Source organism: Phascolarctos cinereus, unplaced genomic scaffold, assembly GCF_003287225.1.
Source record: "Phascolarctos cinereus isolate Bilbo 61053 unplaced genomic scaffold, phaCin_HiC Scaffold_1;HRSCAF=81, whole genome shotgun sequence".
Lineage (NCBI taxonomy): Eukaryota > Metazoa > Chordata > Mammalia > Diprotodontia > Phascolarctidae > Phascolarctos > Phascolarctos cinereus.
The window spans coordinates 112,115,441-112,139,108 of record NW_027555514.1 but is presented as its reverse complement, the minus strand read 5'-3'; the positions used below and the strand labels follow the sequence as shown (position 1 = coordinate 112,139,108).

General features: G+C 41.7%; 1 protein-coding gene across 1 annotated transcript in view; it reads right to left on the bottom strand.

The window, feature by feature from the left end:
- The window catches only part of PLXNA4 (plexin A4), a 677,812-nt gene that overhangs the window by 119,631 nt on the left and 534,513 nt on the right, over positions 1–23,668 (bottom strand). Inside the window, 1 exon segment of the mRNA XM_021002332.2 lies at positions 3,786–3,986. Coding sequence (XP_020857991.1) covers positions 3,786–3,986 — 201 coding nt within the window.

The window sequence follows — 23,668 nt, the reverse complement described above, 5'->3', positions numbered from 1 at the left end:
TTAAATTTTAAGTGTGAGCACTTGCACCTCGGAAATCAGCAAAAGCTGCACATCAGGGCTTGATTTATTGTTTTCTTAATTATCTAGGCTTAAGAAAATGATGGATAAAATGTTAACAATGCAGATTAAATTTAAAAGTGCACCCTATGTACATTTTTTTTCCTGGAAAGCTGACTCTTAAGCATTTACTCTCACACCACTATTGTCAGCCTTCTTAGAAGATGCAAATAATCCAAGTCTTTGGGACTAAGTCACTTAACAAGAATCATAGTATTATTATACTAGTAGCTTCTGGAATAGTTAATGTCTCATCTTCATGAGAGTTAGGTCAACTAAGAACACACGTGAAAGGGATGTAAAGTAGCATATTGGCGAGTGTGATAGACTTTGGAATCAGGAAAATGTGGGCTCAAATCCTGCCTCAGTCACTTATGAGCCATGGGACCTTGAGTATGTTATATTATCTTTTAGTTTCTTCATCTGTAAAATGGGAAGAATAATAAAACCTTCTAGGGGTGGTACAATGATCAAATGAAATTGCCTATATGATCTATAAGTGTTTTAAACATCTTAATCATTATTGTTATTTCTAACAGTGGGCCAGGAGAGATCTTTTCCTATCTGAAGAACACCTGATAGAGGGGCTGACATCAGAACTCAGGCCTTCTACTCTGGCCAAGTTTTCAGCCTTGAGCCTTTGATAGTGTTTAGAGAGATTAATCTTAGCGGTTTAGTCCCCTGAGAGACTAAGGATCCATGCTCAGCAGTCTTGAAAGCTGAATGTCCTCTAGGCGTTTTTCTCCCCACATGGGATTTTACGGCTGGGGAGACAGTTCTTAGCCAAACCTCTACCACTGGCCCTCAGGATTTAAGAAGAAATATGGAGTGTTTAATATCCTCTTTGTTTTCAAAGTTTCTGCAGGGTGATAGATTTAGCCAGCAAGCACTCTGGGTGAGGAGTAGACAGAGAGCCATAGAAATCTGTTCATCGGCTTGTGTCCATCATCCACAATTTGTGGGGTCATTTCTTGCCTTTGAACCCTACAATGCCACATGATCCTGTGTCCGTTTCCCTGGCTGTGCCTCAGCTTCTTTCTTTGACCGCTTCCCATCGATAGCTCGTGATGTTTCTATGATCTCTATCATCTAACAAATTCCAAGCCATTCTTAACACCCCAAGCCTACTGTGATCCTACCAATCAGATAGCTGGTGACAGATGGGGGAAAGGATGTGTCTAACATCTTTCTCTCCTTGAGCACTCCGTGCTATATGATGGAAGGAAACACAGGAGGAGAAATGGAGAGATTGTGAGGTTTGTCCACAGATAAGAAGGTCAAAAGCTAGGCTCGAAGGAAACAAGATAGATGGGGGGTGGATACATAAATAGCTAAGTAAGGGGTGCCTAATGCAGTCAGGAGACAGAAGTCTAGGAGATAACCACACAGAAAGGCAGGTGGATGAATGCGTTGGCCCTTCTGGTTACCGCCATGACAATAACAATAATAGTAATAGTAATTACACACATTTATACAACTCTTGAAGATTTATAAAGTGCTTTCTTAGCAACAATCCTATGATGCAGGTAGAATGAGTAGGTCAGATATGTCCTGAGATTTGGAGCTGCAATGGATGGTGAGGTCATTTTGTTCATTCCCCTACCCTATCATTTCACAAATAAGGGATCTAAATCTAAAACAAGTCATTAGGGGTATTGATCTCAAACTAGAAGGGACTTACAAGGCCACCTAGTTAAACATCTTCATTTTATTTTAGTTTTAAAATTTAATATTACTTTTCCCAACTAATAAGCATTTATTTTCTTTCCTGCCTCCAAATTGGGTAAAAAAAAAATAACAAAATTCCGTAACAAATATGCATAGTCAAGAAAACCCCATTTTTTTCTGTCCACATCCAAAGAAAGAACTATGGAAGTCAAATCGCTATCACTTATTTTTACTTTCTGTTGAGTTTAGTTTCATCTTTCTGATGGTTCCTCCTATTGGTTTTAATTTTTACTTACAACTTCACTAATGTGAAAATATGTTTCATGGGTATGTAAATGTAAAGCCTATATCAGATTGTGCGCCGTCTTGGGAAGGGTGGGGGAGAGGAAGGGGGAGAAATATTTTCAACTCAAAAGCATATGGAAGAGATTGTTGATAAATCAAAACAAATTAATAAAATAAATTAAAAAAAGAAAACCTTATTTTTGCATTGGTCAAGTCCAAAAAATGTGTATTTCATTATGAATCTTGAGATCCATCACCTCTTTTTCAGGACTCCATAAATGGTCCTCTAAACCCTTCATTTTACAGATAAGGAAACTGAGGTCTGGGAAGCTAAGTTTTAGACTTGCCCATGTTTACAAAGATAGTCAGTCACCAGGAATGGAATCCAAATCCTCAGAACCCAAATGAAATGCTCCATTATGATTATCTCAACCTACATTACATATGGTATGTGTGACCTTGGGTAAGTCACCTCCCTGGGTCCCAGTTTCTTTATATGTCAAATGAGGGGATGAGACTAAATGATTCTAAATAATAACAGCTAGCATTTATACTTTTATGATTTTTACTTTTAGGATTGCAAAGAATTATAAAGATATTAGCTAATTTTTATCCTCACAAGAACCCTAGGAGATAGGTGTTAATATTACCCCATTTTACAGTTAAAAAACTGAGGTAGACAGCAGTTAAGTGAGTTGCTCAGGGTGATACAGCCGGGAAGTGTCTGAGGTTCAATTTGAACTGAGGTCATTCTGACTGTGGGCAGCTAGGTGGTGCAGTGAATAGAGCAGTGGGCTTGGAATCAGGAAGATTCATCCTCCTGAGTTCAAATCTGGCCTTAGGCACTTAGTAGCTGTGTAACCCTGGGCAAGTCTTTCAACCCTGTTTGCTTCAGTTTCCTCATCTGTTAAATGAGCTGGAGAAGTAAATGGCAAACCACTCCAGGATCTCTGCCAAGAAAACCCCAAATGGGGTCACAAAGAGTCAGACATGACTGAACAACACCAGCATTCTACCTACTGCGCCGCGTCACTGCCTCTTTGCCTATGGTTCCCTGGTTCATTTTACTTCTGAGAATGCTCATTGGACCAGGGTCTTCTACCTGCTGCTCCTTGTGTTGAAGGGAGGCAGAGGACTGACCCAACTTAGGGACACAATCTATGGCTTTGGGAAAATGTTCTTTCTGATTTGTGTGGGGCTCTAGTAAGGTATTCTGCATGGGATTCCTGCTGTCAACCCTGGCTTCCTTAAAAGTATCTTCTTGCCCATCCGGGTGATTGGGTAAGAGAAATTATGAGCTTCAGGAAGGTGCCAGCAATGGCCTCCACATTCTTGGTATGGTGAAGAGAATGACAATGGTTCTCCTGGGAGTCCAGTCATGGTTATAGTAAAATCATTTGTACATTTATAGGGCTCTGTGGTCCTGGCGATCAATCCTAGGGTTGGCTTCCGTTCTCCTTCTGCCTCGTCACATAGCCCCCCCCCCATTTAGACTGTCCTTGTCATTAACAACAAACATTGTTTTGAACAGAGCCATGTTTCCTTCTCTCTCTCTCTCTCTCTCTCTCTCTCTCTCTCTCTCTCTCTCTCTCTCTCTGAATGGTGCCATGAAGAAGAAAGGAGCCTGTTTTGAAATCTTTCCAGGAGGCACCCCTAAATTCTTGGTGTTTGGGAGGAGCTGGCTTGACTCCAGAGAAGGTGGATAGAAGAAGATAGTGGAAAGGTGGCTCTGGGCTTGGGGTCAGGGAGGGACAGGAGGATGGTGTGGCACTCACAGAGGTGTTTTGGCACTGCACACTGGAGCTGTTGAAGCGCAGGGCAGGGACTCGTTGTTCAGTGCCTTGGATATTGAGGATGCACTCGTAGCCCCGCTGACCTGACTGCGGCTGGGGCAGGTTCTTGGCCTTTAGGGTAATGGGCTTGATCACCTCCACTGGCACCAGGATCTTGTCCACTTGCAGCAGCTGAGGGCAATCCTGAGAGCAGAGAAAGCTAAGGTCAGGTGAGGAAGCAAAGTTAAACATGAAGGGAATGTCTCCAGATTTAGTCCCTTCCTCCCTTCCCCCCAGCACTCCCTGTCTCTGCTGTGGTCCTGCTAGAGCCTTGACATCAAAAGGCAAGGAAATTATCTTGTCCCCTTTCTTTAACAGATGAGGAATTGGGGTCCAGGTAAACATCCATCCATCCACCTGACCATTAATTCGCAGAAAGAAAGAGAGACACAGAGAGGCACAGAAAGATAGACAGAGAGACAGACAAAGACAGAGACACACATAGAAATAGAGACATACAGAGATAGTGACAGAGAGACAGAGAGAGTGAGAGAGAGAGAGAGAGAGAGAGAGAGAGAGAGAGAGAGAGAGAGAGAGAGAGAGAGAGATTGAGATTGAAGAGGGAATGCATATATTGGGATCAGAGGATCAGAACTTTAGCCTTCAAAGAGGCTATTTGGTTCAACCCCCTCATTTCAGATGAGGAACTGAATCCCAAAGAATATATTAACTGACTTGGCCCGGGTCACTCCGATAGCAAATAGTAGAGTCAGGATTTCAACCCAGGTTCTTTGATTCCAGAAAAGGTACTCATTTCACTATATTTTCTGCCTTTGTGGATGGATATATGTATATGTGTGTGTGTGTGTGTGTGTGTGTGTGTGTATACACACATATATATTTATATACACACATATATATACCTATACTTACATAATACACATGCACACACACACAGATAGATAGATAGATAGATAGATAGATAGATAGATAGATAGATAGATAGATAGATAGATAGATAGATACATAGTACTATACACACATATCTCCCTACATACTTGGTGTGAGGACAGTGGGGATAATGGGAACAAGATATGTTTGTAGGGATGGATGGAAAAAGATCATGTGTGGTGTTCAGTGCTTTATGAAGCCCTGGCCAAGTGCATAAAGGGTGAACTGAGGACTTTAGGGTTCCTTGTTTGGTTTCAGGGGCCAAAACGGCTCTGTTCACTGTATTTCAGAGTCCTTGTTGGAAAAATGAATTGGTATTCCTGGGGCTATGCTGAGCATGTGTATGTGTCTAATACTCTTTTCTCAGGGGAGGAAAAGGTGCTTTGGAAGGAGAGAGGATTTTTAATAACTTTGCTGGAATAACATCTGAGGGGCATAAATCACACCGTGACATTTTTTTCCTGTCCCCTAGACTACCACCCTTCAGGGCTCTGTACTAGGCACACCAAGAATGATGACTCCTGGGCATATTAGTGATCAAAATCCTAAGAGACCTAGAATTATTTACATAGGGTCTTGTCCCTAAGGATGCTCAGGCACTTGAGAGGTATGCAGACCAGAGGGAGGGATTATCATTTCCCCGTAGACCCACCACTAGCTCCTGGCTGTTCTCCACTTCCCATCAAAAGGGCAGGTCAGGAAGAAAGTCAATTGTGGAAGGATGGCAGAGGTAAAAGGTCAGGAATGGTGTCTGGAACAGTCACATTTTATTTGTGATGACTGTACCTCCCTCTCTATAAAGTGAACCCAAAGTAAGAGTTCTTAATCTTTTTTTTTTTTTTTGTGGCTTGGTCCCCTTTGGCAGTCTGGCTAAACCTACAGACCCCTTCTCAGAATCATATTTTTAATGCATAAAATAGAAAGGATTTCTACAAGTCCCAGCTACACTTTCACCTTCTACAGGAAGACTGTCCTGATCCTTCTTAATTTTAGTGCCCTCCCTCTCTGGATTATTGCCAATTTATACTGCACATGGCTTATTTGTACGTAATTATTGCATGTTGTCTTCCCCATTCGACTGTAAGCTCCTACAGAACGGGGACTACCTTTTACCTTTCTTTGTTATCTGTAGCACTTAGCATAGGGCCTGGCACATACTAGGTACCTAAAATATGTTTATTGATTGACTGACAAAGGAAACCAATTGTGCTGAAATACAGTTATCAACATATAAAAATGAACAAAAAAATTTTTTAAAAAGATCTCAGGTTAAGATCCCCTTCCTTAAATCAACTGACTCAGCCCAGAATATAATACTTCCCAAGAACTAGGGCTGTGGTTGGGTCCCTTATACATCAACTCTCATCCCTCCCTGGCTTTTCCAGGCATAGGAGAAGGAGAAAAAGGAGATATAGTGGAAAGAAGGAGATGGAGAAAGGGAGGGAGGAGAAGAGGGAGGAAGAGAAAGGAAGGGAAAGAAAGGGAAGGAGAGGAGAGGAAAAGAGAGGAAAGGGAGGAGAGTGGAGGGGAGGGAAGGGAAGAAGAGGAAGGGAGAGGGGAGGGGAGGAGGGGGAGACAGAAAGAACACGAACATACAGGAACAAGTGCACCAACTGAGAGATCTATCTGCAAGCCGACAAGCAGAGCAGGCTTGCTGAAGGGGGAGATCCACAGTTCCATTAAACTAATCTCCCCTCCGAGACGTCTGATCCCTCCAGGCTGCACATGCCATTATCCGAGGATGAGATAAAGAGGAGCCACAGGAGCTGGAAAGGCCAGCAGGAAAAGAGAAAGGGGGGGTTGATTAGATACAAGGCCTCAGCCCCAACATTCCAGTTGTAAGTGGCTGGCGCTCGCTCTCTCTCTCTCTCGCTCTCTCTCTCTCTCTCTCTCTCTCTCATTCTAGCAGCCCATCTATGGCACCTGAGTTATTGAAAAACATGGGAGTATATCCATTCTGAGCCATTGCATATCTTGCCCATTGTCCCTGCCCCACGGCTCCCTCATCCCCACTCCATCACTAGTCACCATGTTTACTATAACAGTTCATAGGAATAGGGGATTACTTTGCTTGAGGCATGTATAAGTGACCAGGGACAGCTTCTTGGAAGAGGTGACATTTGAGCTGGGTCTTGAAGGACAGGTAGGATTTCAATAGATTGGAGATAATAGAGAGAGAGGGCATAGGGGACAGCTGGGATAAAAACAGAAAGGAGAGAATTCCAATTTGGCTTCAGAATAAAGTACCTGAAGGAGAAAGAGGGCTTGAATAGTAGATTGGGACCACTTTGTGGGGATACTTTGGATGCCAGTCTATCTTTTACTGACTTTAGTAGGCAATGGAGAGCCATTGAAGGGTTCTGAGCCATGGAGCGTGATGATCATAGCTGTGTATTAAGAAGAAGGTTAATCTGTCAGCAGTATGGAGAATGGATTGCAGGTGCAGGGAAAGCCTGGAGGTGGCAAAGACAGGTAGAAGGCTATTTCAGTAGTTTAGGAAAAGCTAATGAGGGCCTGAACGAGAGAAAGGGCAGTGAAAACGAAAAGAGAAAGAGCTAAAAAGAACTTGGCATCTGATTGCTGTGTACGTCGGGGTAGAAGGGAGTAAGGAAGGAGTCAGTGATGACTATCAGGTTTTGAGCATGGTTGACTGAGGAAATGATGGAAATACTAACAGAAATGGAAGAATCAGGTCATAGAGCAAATTTTATATGCAAATTTGATGCAAATTGGACATATTGAATTTGAGGTAATGAGAAAGAGAGAGAAGGAAGGATAGGAGGAAAAGAGGGAAGGAAAGAAGGAAGGAGAGAAAGAGAGAAAACAAAAGAGAAAGAAAAAAGAAAGGAAAGACAGAAGGGAGGGAGGAAGGAAGAAAAGAAGGAAGGAACTTTATGAAGGAAAAGGCAAAGAGGACAGGTTGAAATCAAAATCACAGAATTTCAGAGTTGTAAGGATGCTCAAAGGTCATTCCTGAATGAGGACACTGTACAATGTATGCTTCAAGTTGTCCTCGATCCCTGCACAAAGACCTCAAATGGAGAAGACCCCAAGATCTTCCAAGGCAGTCCATTCCCTTTTGGATAGCTCCAGCAATTAGGAAACCTCTCCTTATATTAAATCTCAATTTGCCTCTCCTTATCTATTTTGCATTGGTCTTTGTTTGGCCCCTGAGGGCAAATGGAACAAGTCTGGTCTCTTCCATATGACATCATGAATGTGTGGTTTTACCTAGGAGCAGAGATATTGGGAAGGGAAAGAAATCCTGCCTTTGGGAGGCAACATTGTGCAGACCACTAGATTTGGGGTCAGAGGATCCAGCTCACCTTCTAGCTCTGCCACTTACTTTCCATATCACTTAATCTCACTGAGTCTCTGTTTCTTCATCTATGTCTTTGAAGGCCCCTTCCCGACCCTAACTCTGTGATTCTATGATAAGAGAAGTTTAAAAGGTAATGAGATTTATAGGAGAAAGATGGCAGTGGGGGCCACCTGGGAAAAAGGATGGGAGGAAGAAGAAGGTTGTAGAGAGAATGTAGGGAGACTTTTGTGCAGATGGAAACAACAAGACATAGTAGACAATAGAATACGAAAAGTGAGAGACAAGTCAGGAAGATACTAGGCTTCTGAATATAGGAGAGGGAATGAATGATATGGGCACTGGTGAAAACAGAAGGAGAAACAGATCTATGAGAAAAGACAATACCTTCGGTCTGGGACATGCAGAGTTTGAAGGGCTAGTGAGATATCCAAATGGAGATGTCTTGTGGGCAGTTAGAAATTCATTTATCTAGATCTTTTTGTCATAAAAGCACCAAAGATGTGAAGCTGCCTTCTAAGAGTTCTCTGGATGGCCCACAGGATCCCACCATATTTCCCAGAAGAGAAACTGAGGCGTATAGTTCAAGGTCATCAGGAATTCTAACCCCAACCTTGGGGAATTAGGCAACACCACCAATCTGTAATACTTTTCAATGTGAGAAGCACATTTCTAGAGGGTGGCAAATCTCCAACAGAGAGAAGTAAAGGCGAACCTCTCATCACCTAGCAAAGAACCTGCTGAGTCTGGGAAGCTGTTAAGCTTGTGGTTGGCTGGCACCTGAGCCCAGGGGCTCGGCTGGATGCAGTCCAGGAGAGGTGGAGAGGCAAATCCTCTGGAGAGATGCTTAAGCCTCCATCTCTCCTCTCACCTTCCATTATATCCTTCCATGGCTTATGACGAGTCCATTAATGAGCCCTGATTGCCAGTAGACCCATAAAGGCCTAGTTTGCATACAAAAAGGTTGGCTGCTCACAGAGGAAGTTCATTAATAATAATTGATGTAGTAAAGGCTGGGCTGGGTAGATTCTCTTCTGCTGGTGCTGTGGATTGACCCTTGTGCTCCTCTTAATTGAAATGTAAAATGGCAACCTCTTCCAAGGCAATATGGCATGTAGGGGCCATTTATGTCACCCAGCCACGCCATCTTTCCAGACTCTGACCCTGTCCCATGCTGAATCTTCAGGATCAAAGCCATGTACAAGCCTGATGTATTTGGGCAATTCTAAAGGAATTGATCTTTTGTCATCACCTTCTACAAGGCAGCTAGATGGTCCAGTGGATAGAGCACCAGGCCTGGAATCAGGAAAACCTGAGTTCAAATTCAGACTTCAGATGCTTACTAGCTATGTGACCCTGGGAAAGTCACTTATAACCCTGTTTGCCTCAGTTTTCTCATCTGTAAAATCAGCTGGATACAGAAATGGGCAAACTGTTCTAGTGTCTTTGCAAAGAAAACTCCAAATGGGGTCATGAAGAGTCAGACTCAATTGAAACAACTAAAGAGTAACAACACATCTGCCCACAGAGCTGTCTCCAAGCATCTCTTTGTCTTGATAGAAGATCTCTTCTTCAGTCTACTACCTTTGCATTCTCTCAACTTTTCAGGTTCTCTACTATTCCATCTCATTCCAAAATGTCTTCCTCACCAGCTGTTCTTTCACCAAACACTGTTTCTTAGCCTTGACATTCTATCCCAGTCTCCCATATCCTACCTCTTCCCTGCCACTTCTTATGCCCTTCCTATTGAGGTTGTTTGGATTTGGAAGAAGAAAGACCCGGGTTTGAATCCCACTCCTCACATTTACTTTCTATTTGACCTCCTCTGAGCTGCAGCTTTTCTATATGTAAAATGAGTGAGTTGGATTAGTTGACCTCCGAGGGGCCATCTAGCTCTAAATCTGTGATCCTAACGTTTCCCTTGGTCTACCCTGAGTCCTCCAAACCCAAATGGAACAGGGTCATTAAACTCAGAGCCCCAGTCTGTCCCTCTCCCCTTAAAAATGTTCCCATTTTGTCTGAAAGTCTTTGCCCTATTTTCTGGCTTCCAGTCATGAAGGATTTAGGCAGATATCACATCAGAGGCTATTGTAATAATAATAATGTCTATCTCTACATCCTTTCTCTCCCCACCAAGTATAGGCTGGTTAGATCCAGAAAAACACCAGCTTCCTTCCCATTTTCTGGCTTCTTTAAACACATTGGTGCATGTGCTGGTACCATCAGCTGCCACTAGAATTAACTGTTTCCCACAGCCCTGGTGGTCTGGGGCTACCCCAAGGGATCGTTGCTATCTTTTACTAGACTTTTGTACACAAAGGCAACATAATATAGTGATGGAACATTGAACTAGGAGCTAAGAGATCTGGGTCCTAGTACTAACTCTATTGCTTTCTGACTCTGAACAAATTAATCACCTCTCTTGCCTCAGTTTCTTCACTTGTAAAATGTGGAGGACAATGCCTACTCTGCCTACTTTACAGGGTTACTCTGAGGATAAGGTAATATGGGTGAAAAGGACTTTGAGAAGTATAAAGTACTTTGGAAACCCAAGGGATTATTATTATTTTAATAGCATAATACTGGGACTCAGTCCATGTACTGATGAAGATTACCACAGTAATAATACTTCATTATCATCAGAATGTCTCTAAATTGTCCCCTAAGATTCTCTCAAAGGGTTCATCTAAGACATAAGGGTCCTCCCACTGTGGAGGAGGTTATGTTGTCCAAGATATTCTTTTGGAATGCAGGTTCCCTCAGGGTAGAGAACACAGTAATTTTAAAAGTGGCTTTGGCAAGAACAGGGCACTGTAGGAGTGAGGCTTGTGCTGGAAGTAGGCTGTCCAACCCCACACATATTTTAGAATTGATTTAAACCCACAAAGGATCATCTGGATAGAAGCCTCAGAGAGATCATCCTTCCAGAATAAGATTTGGATCTGAGAAGGATGTTGGGAATCATCCAGGTGGGGGATTTCTTAATCAGCAATCCTTGGGAATCCATGGATAGATATCAGGGGAACTATGATCTTGGACCAGGTTAAAAAAAGTCTTTATTTTCACTAAATGCTGAAATGTAGCATTTCCTTCATTGCTTTGAGAAGGGCTGCACAGGCTTCATCAGACTGCCAAAGGGATCCATGATATAAAAGGTGAAGATTCCTGCTCCAGATCATCCTTCTTATTTTACAAATGAGGAAATTGAGGCCCAGAGAAAAATCATAGAGTCATAGATCTCTAAAGTTAGTACAACAGGTAGCACTTACATAGAATTTAAGGGTCGCAAAGTGTTTTACATATATTATCTCAATGCCTGCTTCCCTACCTTGGAAGGCAGGTACTATTGTTATTCTGATTTTATGGAGGAGGAAATGGAGACAAACCTAGGTTAAGTGACTTGCCCAGGATCACACAGGTAGTAAGTGTCTGAGGCAGGATTTGAACTTGGGTTTCCCTGACTTCTGCTCTAGCACTCCAGGAACCTGAGCCACTCAGTAGACAGATGTTAAATGTTATTATGTGCTAAGCCCCAAGGCTACGAAGAAGGGCAGAATTATGGACCCTGCATCCAAGAAGCCTCCCTTCTAAAGAGGGAGACAACTTGAAAACGATTATGCATGTACACGGATATATTCAGAGTTGATGGGAGCTAAGGTTAGAGAGGAGGGAGAGGGGTGTGTGTGTGTACTAGAGTGACCAATGGGAAAGGCCTCTTATAGAACGGAGGTTTTGAGCTGAGTCTCCAAGGGAAGGCAGGAGCAGAGGGGAGGAGGCATTCTAGGCCTGGGAGCAAGCAAAAGCTCCTAACAGCACCATGTGGGGGATGGAATGTTGGAGGTGAATCATCTCTTCAATCCCTTCATTTTACGGATGAGGAAATTGAGTCTCAAATAAGTTACATGCCTAAGGTCATAGAAGTAATGCTAGCTGGCAGCACCAGAATTCAAATCTAGGTCTTCTGACTCCAAATCACAGGGCTCTTTTCACTGCCAAACACTCACTCCTGGGAGGTGACTTGTCTAAAGATTAACAGGGAGTAATAGGGCCAGGATTTGAATGAAGGTTTTCTGACTTCAGATCCAGTGTTTCATATACCATGTGACATTCCTTCTCTTACACAATAATAATAATAATAATAACAATAACAATAATAGGTCACATTTATATAGTACCTGCTACATGGTGAGCACTGTGTGAAGTGCTTTACAAATATTACCTTATTTTATCCTCACAACAACCCTGGAATGTAGGTGTTATTATTACCCTCATTTTACAGTTGAGGAAACTGAAGCAAACAAAGGTGAAATGACCTGCTCATTGTCTGAAGCTGGATTAGAACTCAGGTCTTCCTGATGCTAGGTATCCACTGTACCATCTAGCTGCAGTCTAGGCTGCCACATGGCTAGGGCATTGGTCTTGGAGTCAGGAAGACCTAAGTTCAAATTCTTCCCCGTATACTCCTCAGCTGTGTGAACCTAGGCAAGTCACTTAAACTCTGTCAGCCTCAGTTTCTTCATCTATAAAATGGGGATAATAATAGCATCTACTTCTTAGGGTTGTTGAAAGGCTCAATGAGATAAATACATGTAAACTGCTTTGTAAACCATAAAGGACTTTGTAAATGCTAGTTATTGTTATTACATTATTATAGTTTTAATGATTTTTATTTTAGTACAATTCCATTTTGTAGATGAGATAAGGGTTTGTTGTTAAGTCATTTCAGTCATGTCCTGCTCTTTGTAATGAGGAACTGAGGTAAACAGGGTTGAGTGACCTGCTCAGGGTCACACAGCTAGTAAGTGTCAGGCTGGATTTGAACTCCAGAAGATGAGTCTTCTTGATTACAAACCTGGTGCTTTATTCACTATTCTACCTAGCTATTTAAGGACAAGAGAGGTTAAGTGATTTTCTCAGGGTCCTATACTAAGAAGCAGAACAAAGATTCAAATCCAGATCCAGTGATTCTGAATATAGTTATTGTTTCCACTAAAGATAGCAGAAGCTTCATTATCAAGCTGCTGTTCAGGGGGGAAAGATTACAAAGCCATAGGTTTTCTCTGCCACAGGAAGAGGGGACTTTCATATCTCTGGATGGGTATGTGTGTGTGTGTGTGTGTGTGTGTGTGTGTGTGTACAGGGGCAGGGAGGCATATCATAAGATAAACATGCCATTCAGCAAGGTGCTTCAGAAAGGGATGTTGCTGTCCATTTAAATAACTGAAATAAGAAAGATAAAAGGACTGTGATAAGCCATAACTACAAGAACACGGCCTGTGCTGTACTAGCATGAGACTGAGGCCGCCCCCAGAACCATCAATGGCTGGGGATGGGGATGGCAAGCAGGCCGGCTTGTTGAGCTCCAGCGGCCTCTGATTTACAGCCTTTGACGTGTTTACCTGACTACCGCTCTAATTCTCCTCCTTGTAACATCAAAGTTAACTTCCAATGCACAGGCCTTGGAGGGATCCATAGAGGGGAGGGAAGAAGAGGCGTGTTGCTCTAGCAGGTGACTGAGGAGATGACTGAGAGCTGGTGCTCCTCCCAAATGACATTTCAGGCCCCATCAATCTCCCAAGATGTGTCAGTTCTCTGGGAGACCACTCCTCCCAAATTTACGTCTGCCTCCCCAGTCCCATCATGCCCCAAGACAAAAAAATTTAATACCCCATATATTTCCTCCATATTCCTCAAGTTTATAATGCCATTAGTGTGATCTATGATCTGTCTGTTTATAGAGAAAGCACAAGTAATAATACACAGAAGAAATGCCCATAACCTTATAGGTGGGTGATGTGAAGAAGGTTCAAGAGATTGATGGGGAGAGAGGAAACTAAGAGAGACCTTAAGACCCCTTAAGAAGAGGTGAGGGTAAGGGCCAAAGTAACAGTCCTAGGTTAGAGATCGCACTTCTGGGGCAGCCAAATCCTAGATTTCTGGAGTCTCTGCTGAGAAATTCAAAGGGGCTCCATTCACTCTTGGGCATTATTATATTTTTTTCTTGCATCCATCTTTTTCTTCTTCTTACATTACCACTGACCTCCTTCTGTCCCTCCTTAACTCTCATATGGATTATATCATCAACCTCCAGTCTCTACCTTTTCTGATTCTCCTACAAATCACTCTCAGATTAATCTTCATAAAGACTGAAATATATCTCTGCTCACAAGCTGTTAATGGCTCCCTACTGCTCTCCAAATAAAGCTGAAACTCCTTAAACTGGTGTTTGAGGCCTTCTGTGATCTGGCTCAAATTTACTTAACCAGCCTCGTCTCATATTTTTCCCAAACTACTGCTGAGAACTTCTTAGCTGTCTTCTGCAGGAAACCCTTCCTCATCCTCTTAACTACTAATGCCTTGCCTCCCAAACAAACTGGTATTGAATTATTCTATCTTGATTTGTGTTTATTCTCTTTATATTTCTTCTGTACACGCCCATACATGTGCTCTGTTAGAATGAAAGCTCTTTGAGAGCAGGGATTGTCTCATTCTTTGTATTTTTAGTTGCAGTACTTAGCATAGTGCCTGGCATGTTGTAGGTGCTTAATAAAGGCTTGTTGGTTGCTCAATTGGGTCCTTGCTCATTCTGTCTTCTGCTTCTAGAATCCAAGCCTTGATTGCTTCCAACTCTGCCTCATGAAATCCTACCCTTACTTTATGCCCTACTCAGAATGTCACTGCCTTTCAGATACCTTCCCTGAACCACCCCTCCTGATACTCATCCCCTACTCTGAGGCAGAAGTAATTTCTCCTTTCCAGGATCCACTTTGGTAGGCTGTGCCATATTGTGGGACAATGGAAAGAGTTTTGATTCTGGAGTCAGAGGAGCTGGGTCCAAACACCAGCTCTGAAGCTTCAACATCTTTGGGAAGTCACCTCCTCAGATCCCAAGTCCTCATACGTAAAATGAGGGGGTTTGCCTGAAGCTCCTTCCAACTTTATCCGAGGATCCTCTCCTGTGCATGTATGATGTTCTAACTTCTGTTTGTTTATGTACCTACCTTATCTCCCCTACTAGATTTTAAGCTCTGCTAGGACAGGGGCTATATCCGACTCAGCTTTCTATCTCCTGAAGCACAGTAAAGTTGGTGGAATTTGTCCAGGTTGCAGTGAGTGAAGCTTTTTGAGTTTTATGTGATTAAACCAGGACTTCATATTCTCCCTTCTCTGATCTTCAAGATTAGCAGAAGGGCCCTGATTTGGGGCATGTGATTCACTTGAACCCAGGGAGGAGGGGATCACTGGCTGGCAGACTCCTAGCTAAGCCAGCGTGGACTCAGGCTAATTGTACTTTTTGCTCTCTTAATAAAGCAAAGCAACCACAAAGCTCAATAGTCTAGTACCAGGTCACTTCCCTTGTACTAGAGATAACACTGGAGTCAAAGTAAATACCACAGAATCAGCCAGGGTCCCAGGGAAAGGAAAAGGGAAGGGGATCTGGAAAGAACAAAGAAGCTTGGGGGCCTGGGAGGGAAGAGAGAGAGAGAGAGAGAGGTTGCTAAAGTAGTCATTTGGAGAATCTGGGGTATTAGTTTGACTTGCCCCAGGGCTCCTTGCAGTCCCCAGCCCTCTAGCCTTATGTCCTAATGCATCCATGCAGCCTGAAGAAGGAATGGCTCAAGGCATGGCTTGTGCCCCAATTCCTGGGAACCAGAATATCTGCCTTCCATTCCTCGACTTGTCACTGGCTATGTAGGCCTGATCAAGTCTCTAGCTTGTTTTCTCTGATAAATGGCCAGGACAATCTCTCTCCTTTTCTCGTTCTTAGGGGTGTTATGAAAATGAATATGAACATGTCTAAAAAAGTCTGCGCTTTGTAGAAAAGACAAAGAAATATGCTATATTTAGTCCAGAGAAGGGAAAACTGGAGGAGGGCTTGGAAATAATCTACCAGTGTAAAAATGATTATCACAGGGCCATTCTTCATCTCTACTCAGGAGGAAACAGGAGAAAATGGGTTTAAGGTGCAATGTATGGGATTCTAGGTAGATAAAAGGATGGACTTCCTGACAGGGATATTTGTTACGCACTAGAACGAGTGAAAGAGATCACTTGTAGAATCCTCTTTGCTAGAGATTTTTATGAAAAACATCCATCTCTGATATTTTTAAAGGGCCGGTAAATGCCCCTCCCCTACCCCTGCCCCCAGGCTATTCTTTCTCCAGGAAAGTTTCTCTTTGTGTAATGTCAGAAAACATGGATTCACATGCAAGGTCCAACACTCACTAGCTATGGAACTGTGGGCAAATCGCTTACTCTTCCTCAGTTTCCCCATCTGTAAACTCTAGAAAACTCCTGTCGAATGCAGCATTTCATCTCCACTTTCCTTCATGCCTTAGCACAAGTTGTGGCCCCGGGCCTAGAATGCACACCCTCCTCACCTCTGCCTTTCAGAATCCCTAACTTTCTTCAAAACTTTGCTTACAGGATAGCTTGTCTTCTCTTTCTTGATTTTCTTTCCCTCGAAGCATCATGTCTATACTTATCTATTTACATATTGTATTCAAACAGCAGAATGTAAGCTTCATGAGGGCGGGGATTATTTTGTATGCCTCGTGTCTAACATCATCTTCTCTATAGTGGGTGCTTAATAAATGCTTGTTGGATTGGACTGGATTGGTTTGGAGCTCTAAAATGGGGATGATAATTCTTGCACTATCTACCTTATAAGAAATGGAAGCTAGATAGTTCAATGGATAGACCAGGAGTCTGGAGGACCCAAGTTCAAATCCAGCCCTACACACTTACTAGCTGTAGTGGTTGTTATAATCAAATGGAATATTTGTAAAGCACTTTATAAGCCTTAAAGTGCTATGTAAATGCTAGAAATCACCATCATTATCATTCTATGACATTATATAGCTTAAAGTTCATTAGCATAGGCTGCTCCTAGTGTAGGGCAGGTAGGCGGCACAGTGGATAGAACATCAGTCCTGGAGAGTTCAAATCTGGTCTTAGACACTTGCTGTGTGACCCTGGGCAAGTCACTTAACCCTGTTTGCCTCAGTTTCCTCATCTGTAAAATAAGCTGGAGAAGAACATGGCAAACCACTCTTGTATCTCTGCCAAGAAACCCCAAATGAGGTCATGAAGAGTCAGACATAACTAAAACAACTGAACAATAACAATAAACTCCTAGTGTAGGAACTTCCTCCAACAAACATGGCCAGGTCTCTTCTAGCTCCAGAGTTATGGTTCCATGATGACTCTAAACCCCAAAACCATATTTATAGACTCATGGTTAAAAAGATCTAAATTCAAATCCTCTGATATTGTTTATATTACCCTGGGCAAATCCCTTAACCCTATGCATCTCAAAAAGTTCACCAGGACATTTCTACCAGTCATGGATTGGTTACATCTTCAATGGCAGAGGAGGTTTCTATACCAGAAGCTGATGGAATCATGGCTCTTTTGAGAGTCCCAGCACTATTATTATTACTCTGAGTTTCAGGGAAGCTCTAGAACCACTGACCAGCCATATGCTTCAGGATAACATGGGGGAGAAACCTCAGTAAGCCAAAGCTCTTTGGGGCCTGGGCTTCACTCCAAGACCTCTTGTGAGGGAAGCCCATGCCATGGGTCAACAAAGGGGATCCCCAGACGGCACAGAGAGAGAAGTTGACTAAGCTACAGTAATAATAATAATTATATATATGAGCTATAATAATAGCAGCAACTCACATTTCTATAGTGCATTAGGTTTACAAAAATATATCCTTCTAACAATGAAACATGGGGTGGGTAGTGTAACTGTCATGGTTATTTTACAGATGAAGAAATTAAAAGGCAGAGAAATTCAGCTACTTACTCATGACCACAGCGCTAGTCAATGTCAGAATCAGAGTTCTGGGTTTAGCTTGTTTAGAATGTTTCTCACTATACCAAGCTTCTCAAAGCAGGAAGGTTATTCTTATTTCTGCCTTTTATCTAGAGTCTGGATTTCCCTTACTGATAAAATTGGGAAAAGGACATCTTGACCATGATCTGTCACCACTGGGTTATGATCTCTCTACTCTTCCTTTGTCCTCTACCTCTTTCCCACAAGTGTGTGACCTTTCTGTCTATCTGGTCGATCTAGATTGGGACCCCTGCCCCCCCACTTGTCTGACTTTATCCACAGTCCAGAGCTTCTGGCGCTGAAGTCAAATTACTTCTTACTACAATTTCATCATCAGTCATGATAAAATCACTCGTTGTAATTTGGAATATAGTTACTATAACCAGCATGTGTTATTGAGCATTCTATTTATAATAAGCATAATTATCCCAGAATAATTATCATTAATATAGTAACAACAATGATCAAGCAGTCCTCTGTTGTGGACCAATAACTCCACCTGAATGAGCCCTTTGTGCACAGGTCAAAAAGAGGTAATTTAACATCCCTTGTGACTGTCAACAAAGCCAGTGTTGAAAGTGGAAGACATAAAGATGAAAACCTTGCAGGGGATGCAAGATGGTGTGGTCCAGATGAAAGGGCACCTGGCAGCAACATTTATGGCTAACAAAAAAGTTCCTGTCTGGATCCCCTCACCTTGGAATTAGAAGGAAATTAAAACCCATGGATCATCCATGAAAGAGCTGAGACACGAGCCTCCTCTGATGTCTAAGGGTGGTTGGTCTGAACTCTGCCCAGGGAGCTATGTATGCTCCATGCCCAGAGAGCACCCTCCCTGGGGATGGGAAATCTGGAGTAAGCTCAGCTAGAACAATTCAGATGGATGGCTGCGCACTGGATCTGGAACAGAGCTTCATCATTATTTATTTCTCCTTTCGGGGAGGCCCATTAGACACAACCCTAGATCAATACAGGTACACTTCAAGACACCCACTAACGACACAAGGGATCAAAAGATAATAAACTCAGAGCTGAAAGAAAGGATAGTGATCATGTCATCCAATCTCCTCATTTTAAAGATAATGGCAAGAGGCCTAGAGAATAATGGAATTTGCTCTAGGTCATGAAGTGACAGTACCAGGATTCAAATTCTGGTCTTTTGACTCCACATCCAATACTTTTATCTACTACATTCTGCCTTCCACATGGCTGCAATGCCCCTCAGCCTCAATGGTCCCTTCTCTGTATTCACCCATCACATTTCTCTCACCTCCAAGTATAGACTTGTCTGGTCCAAGAATATAGCAATCATCCTGTCACATTATACCATGGTCAGCTGAAAGGGACTGGATCTTGCTAATAAGAACAGTAACAAATAGTAACAGCGACTCACATTTATACAGGGTGTCCCAAGAAACTTAGTGCATTTTCACTGTTGGCAGAATGGTGACCTGGTCCAACCATTCTGGAGAATAATTTGGAACTATTCCCAAAGGGCTATAAAACTGTACATATCCTTTGATCCAGTAATACCACTACTAGGTCTGTATCCCAAAAAGATCAAAGAAAACAGAAAAGGATTTATACGTACAAAATAATTTTAGCTGCTCTTTTTGTGGAAGTAAAGAATTGGAAATTGAGGGGATATTCACCAATTGGGAAATGGCCAAACAAGTTGTAGTATATGATTGTGATGGAATACTATTGTACTATAAGAAATGATGAGGGGAATGGTTTCAGCAAAACATGGGAAGACGTATATGAACTGATGCAAAACAAAGTGAACTGAACCAGGCAAGCATTGTACACAGTAACAGCAATATCATAAAGATGATCAACCATGAAAGAATTATGAACTACTATGAAAGACTATGATCAAGACAATTCCAAAGGACTCATGATGAAAAAAATCCTATCTACCTCCAGAGAGAAAACTGATGAACTCTGAGTACAGATTGAAGCATACTTTTTTACTTACTTTATTTTTCTTCCTTTTTTGCAACAGGGATAATATAGAGGTATGTATTGCATGACTTCACATGTATAACTGATATCATATTACTTGCCTTCTGAATGGGAAGGGGAGGGGCTAAAGGGAGAAAAAGAATTTGGAACTCAATACTTTAAAAAATTGAATGTTTAAGTAAATGAAATAAATAAATAAACACACACACACACACACACACACACACACGCACGCACGCACGCACTTTAAGCTATTTATCCTGAAGTCTTCGTGCATTTTAAGTTTAGCTTCTTTAAGTGTAGCTTTGAATGCACTATGACTTTTGGGACACCTTGGAGAGCACTTCAACATTTAAGCATTTTACTGAAAATAACCTTCATGGGCAGGGAGACCAAGTAGTATTACCTTTTTGTAGAGTAGGGAACAGTATCATTTTAATGATCTGAAATAAGTTGAATTATTTACTCAGAGGTGCTCAGCTAGGGACAGAGTGGTACACTGGATCTTGAGGTAAAGGACCTGGGTTCAAATCCTTGGGCAAGTCATTTCATCTCTCTGGATCTTTATTGCCTGATCTATAAATAAGGGGGTTGAACTGAATGATCTCTGGAAACCCCTTCCAACTCTACATCTAGAATGTTAAATATGTTCTGTGTCCCAGACACCCCACTATGCCTGATAGACACACAACAAATTATTTTTCTGTTTTGCAAAACTGGAGCAAAGCACCCTGATGTGAAATACATGAGCTAGGTAGACTCACGACATACAAATTCAATCCAGGAAAAACACAAGAAAATTTTAATTCTCTGGAATAAACCAACATCCCAGAAGAAAAGGAAGCAAAGCTAACCCAGGCCAGGAGTGATAAGGAAGGTATTGATATGACTCCCAGGTATTCTCGAACCTCCTACTACAACAAGAGCTGTGGGGGTTGACAATAACATAACACAAAACCAACTGGAAAGAATTAGAGGGCCAAGTCAGTCAGTGGGCTCTTCTCCTACACCATTTTCTCTTGTCTAGGTTTCATTCTCCTTTCTTCCACTACCCCAATATCCTTTTGGGTATTTCCAACAGTAAATCTTCTGTAAGATGCAGAAAATTTCCAGTAGCTTCTCCCTGTCCAAGGCTGACACAGATTTCACGCTCCTTTCTCTCTAAGCTTTTGAAGATACCACTTTTCCAGAGGAATCCTTGGTGTGTTTGCCCAACACTTAAGAAGCAGGAGTGGGTTTTTCTCTCTTCTCTCTCTCTCCTCCCCTCTGATCTTAGAATCATCAGGTGCAAACCTCCCAGCTCCCTTTATGTTATTCTTATATGTGTACATGTTGTATATGCACCCCAGTCTCCAAAAAGAAGGTGTGCATACACATATGTAGCAATGTCTGTCTGTCTCTCTCCCCACATGGCTATACATATATGTATTCATACATGCACATTACACACACACACACATATATGTGTGTGTGTGTGTGTATATATATATATATATACATATACATATATACATATATATATATATATATACATATACATATATATACACACACGCATATACACTTAGCACAGTGCCTGGCACATAGCAGGTATTTAAAGTTTGTTCACATGTGTATGTATATATATATATATATATACATATATATACGTATATATATATACATATATACATATATATACATATATATATATACATATATATATATATACATACACACACATACATACATGTATACATACATACACATTTACTTTCCTATGCTTTTTAGAACACAATATACACATATGCATATTGCATATAAACACATATATGAATATATGTGAGTGTGTATATACATACATGTGCATTTAGCACAGTGCCTGGCACATAGTAGTTGCTTAATACATGTTTGACACACATACACACATATGTATATGTGTTGCACGCGTGTGTGTGTGTGTGTGTACACATATGTACTTAGTACAGTACCTGGAACATAGTAGGTGCTTAATAAATGCTTGTTGACATATATATGTATACATATATGTATTTATTTACTTTCTCCTGCTTTTTTAAAACACATACACACATATTTAACAACTGGGAAGAAGGGGAGAAAACAAGGAAGCAAAAGCAGGAAGATGAAAATCTCTTTCGAGATAATTAAATGCTTGGGGGTCTTTGAAATCCTGTAGATAGCTCAACTGCTTCTCTCTCATCCTCTCTATTTACTCCCCCCCCCCATTTTGCTATTGTATAGTCTGTTCTATGTACAATACCTTCTGCTAAATATATGATTCTCTAAGACTATGATCTGTTTCCAAATGTCTCTTTATCTCTGCTCTCACTAATGTGTTTTTCTCTTTGGGGAACTAAACAACCTCAAAGCTTAGTCAAGTATTCACGCCTGGAGTCTTAAGACCAGAGGGCCTTTCTCAGGCCGATTAGCTTGTTCTCCAGTCCCTATCAGAATATCATACCTAAGTAATCCTCAAAAGATATGAGGCACTGAACTAGAAGAGATTCTGTGACCTCTCATTAACCACACTCATCTGAAATATCTACCACCCAGTAGCCAAGAAGTCTAATGTGCTATCCAACCCAAGTTTTCCTAGAAGTGTTTAAGTTCATCTTTTTCTGACTTTGTCTCCACTGAAATCTTAGAATAGGCTTTTACATATATGAATTCATACTTAACTCTCTACAGGCCTCCCACTTACTCCCACTCTCCCCTTTACTCCTACATACTCTGTTTTTAAAAAGAAATGAAATCTCTTTCTTCCCTCCCTTATTTTAAAAAAGAGAACACCTTAAAAACTGATTTTTCTAATTTTCATTTCCATAACAGACCTCTCTCTTCCCTTCTCTAACCCCCAGGATCTTCAGAATAACTACCTAGAAAGCAGGCAGCAAAATGGTCCATTTCCCACTGTAATCTGGCTTCCACAGATCTAGCTGCAAAGGGAAACAAGGGTTCAGGGTGTTGTGTCCCAAAAACAAACTGGACCAATTGCCATTCTCTTAAGAAGGCTTGCCTTTCCCTGCCTCCATTCTTGTGCTCATGCTGTTTCCTCTACCTGAAATGGCTCCCTCTCTACCTATCTGCTTATCATCCCTTTCCCCCCTACAAAACACATCCTCCATCTCCATATATTGAAATCTCCTACTTCCTCAAGACACAGCTAGAAAGGCAGAAATGATCATTCACCTTTGAACTCCTAGGATGCTGGTTTTTATCACTCTTTCAGTACTTGCCACATAGTATCCTGTAGTTATTTATGTGTGTTTTATCTCCTTTGATATACAATAAGCTTTACATCAAAGAACTGCATCATCTATCTTTGTGTCTTCCTTGGTTCTTAGCATGGTGTCTTACACAGAGAGAAACAGCTTACTGTAATTAAAAGAGGTCTGGAATTAAGAGTTAGGAGAACTGGGCTCAAATCCCAGCTTTCCCCCCTTTCTAACTGTGTGACTTTTGGCAAATCACTTTCTCTCTGAGCCTCAGTTCCCTCATCTGTAAAACAGGGACAATAATATTTGCACTATTTACCTGGACATTTCACTGTAAAGTAAGCAGTTAGTGAGTCCTACAGTGCCATAGGAATGCAAGTCATTATTAACAGGATCTCAGCCAATACTGCTTGACTACATAACTGTCACCTATTAATGCCTAACAGGTATTCGATAAATGTTGCTTTGATGTGGAATGAATGAGCACCACTAATCATCCCTTGACATTCTCTATTTTCTTTGAATGAACTTCAACGTTAGACCCTCCAATTCATTGTCTCGGTAGAGCCTGATGGGGCTCATAACTGGAGTGTGC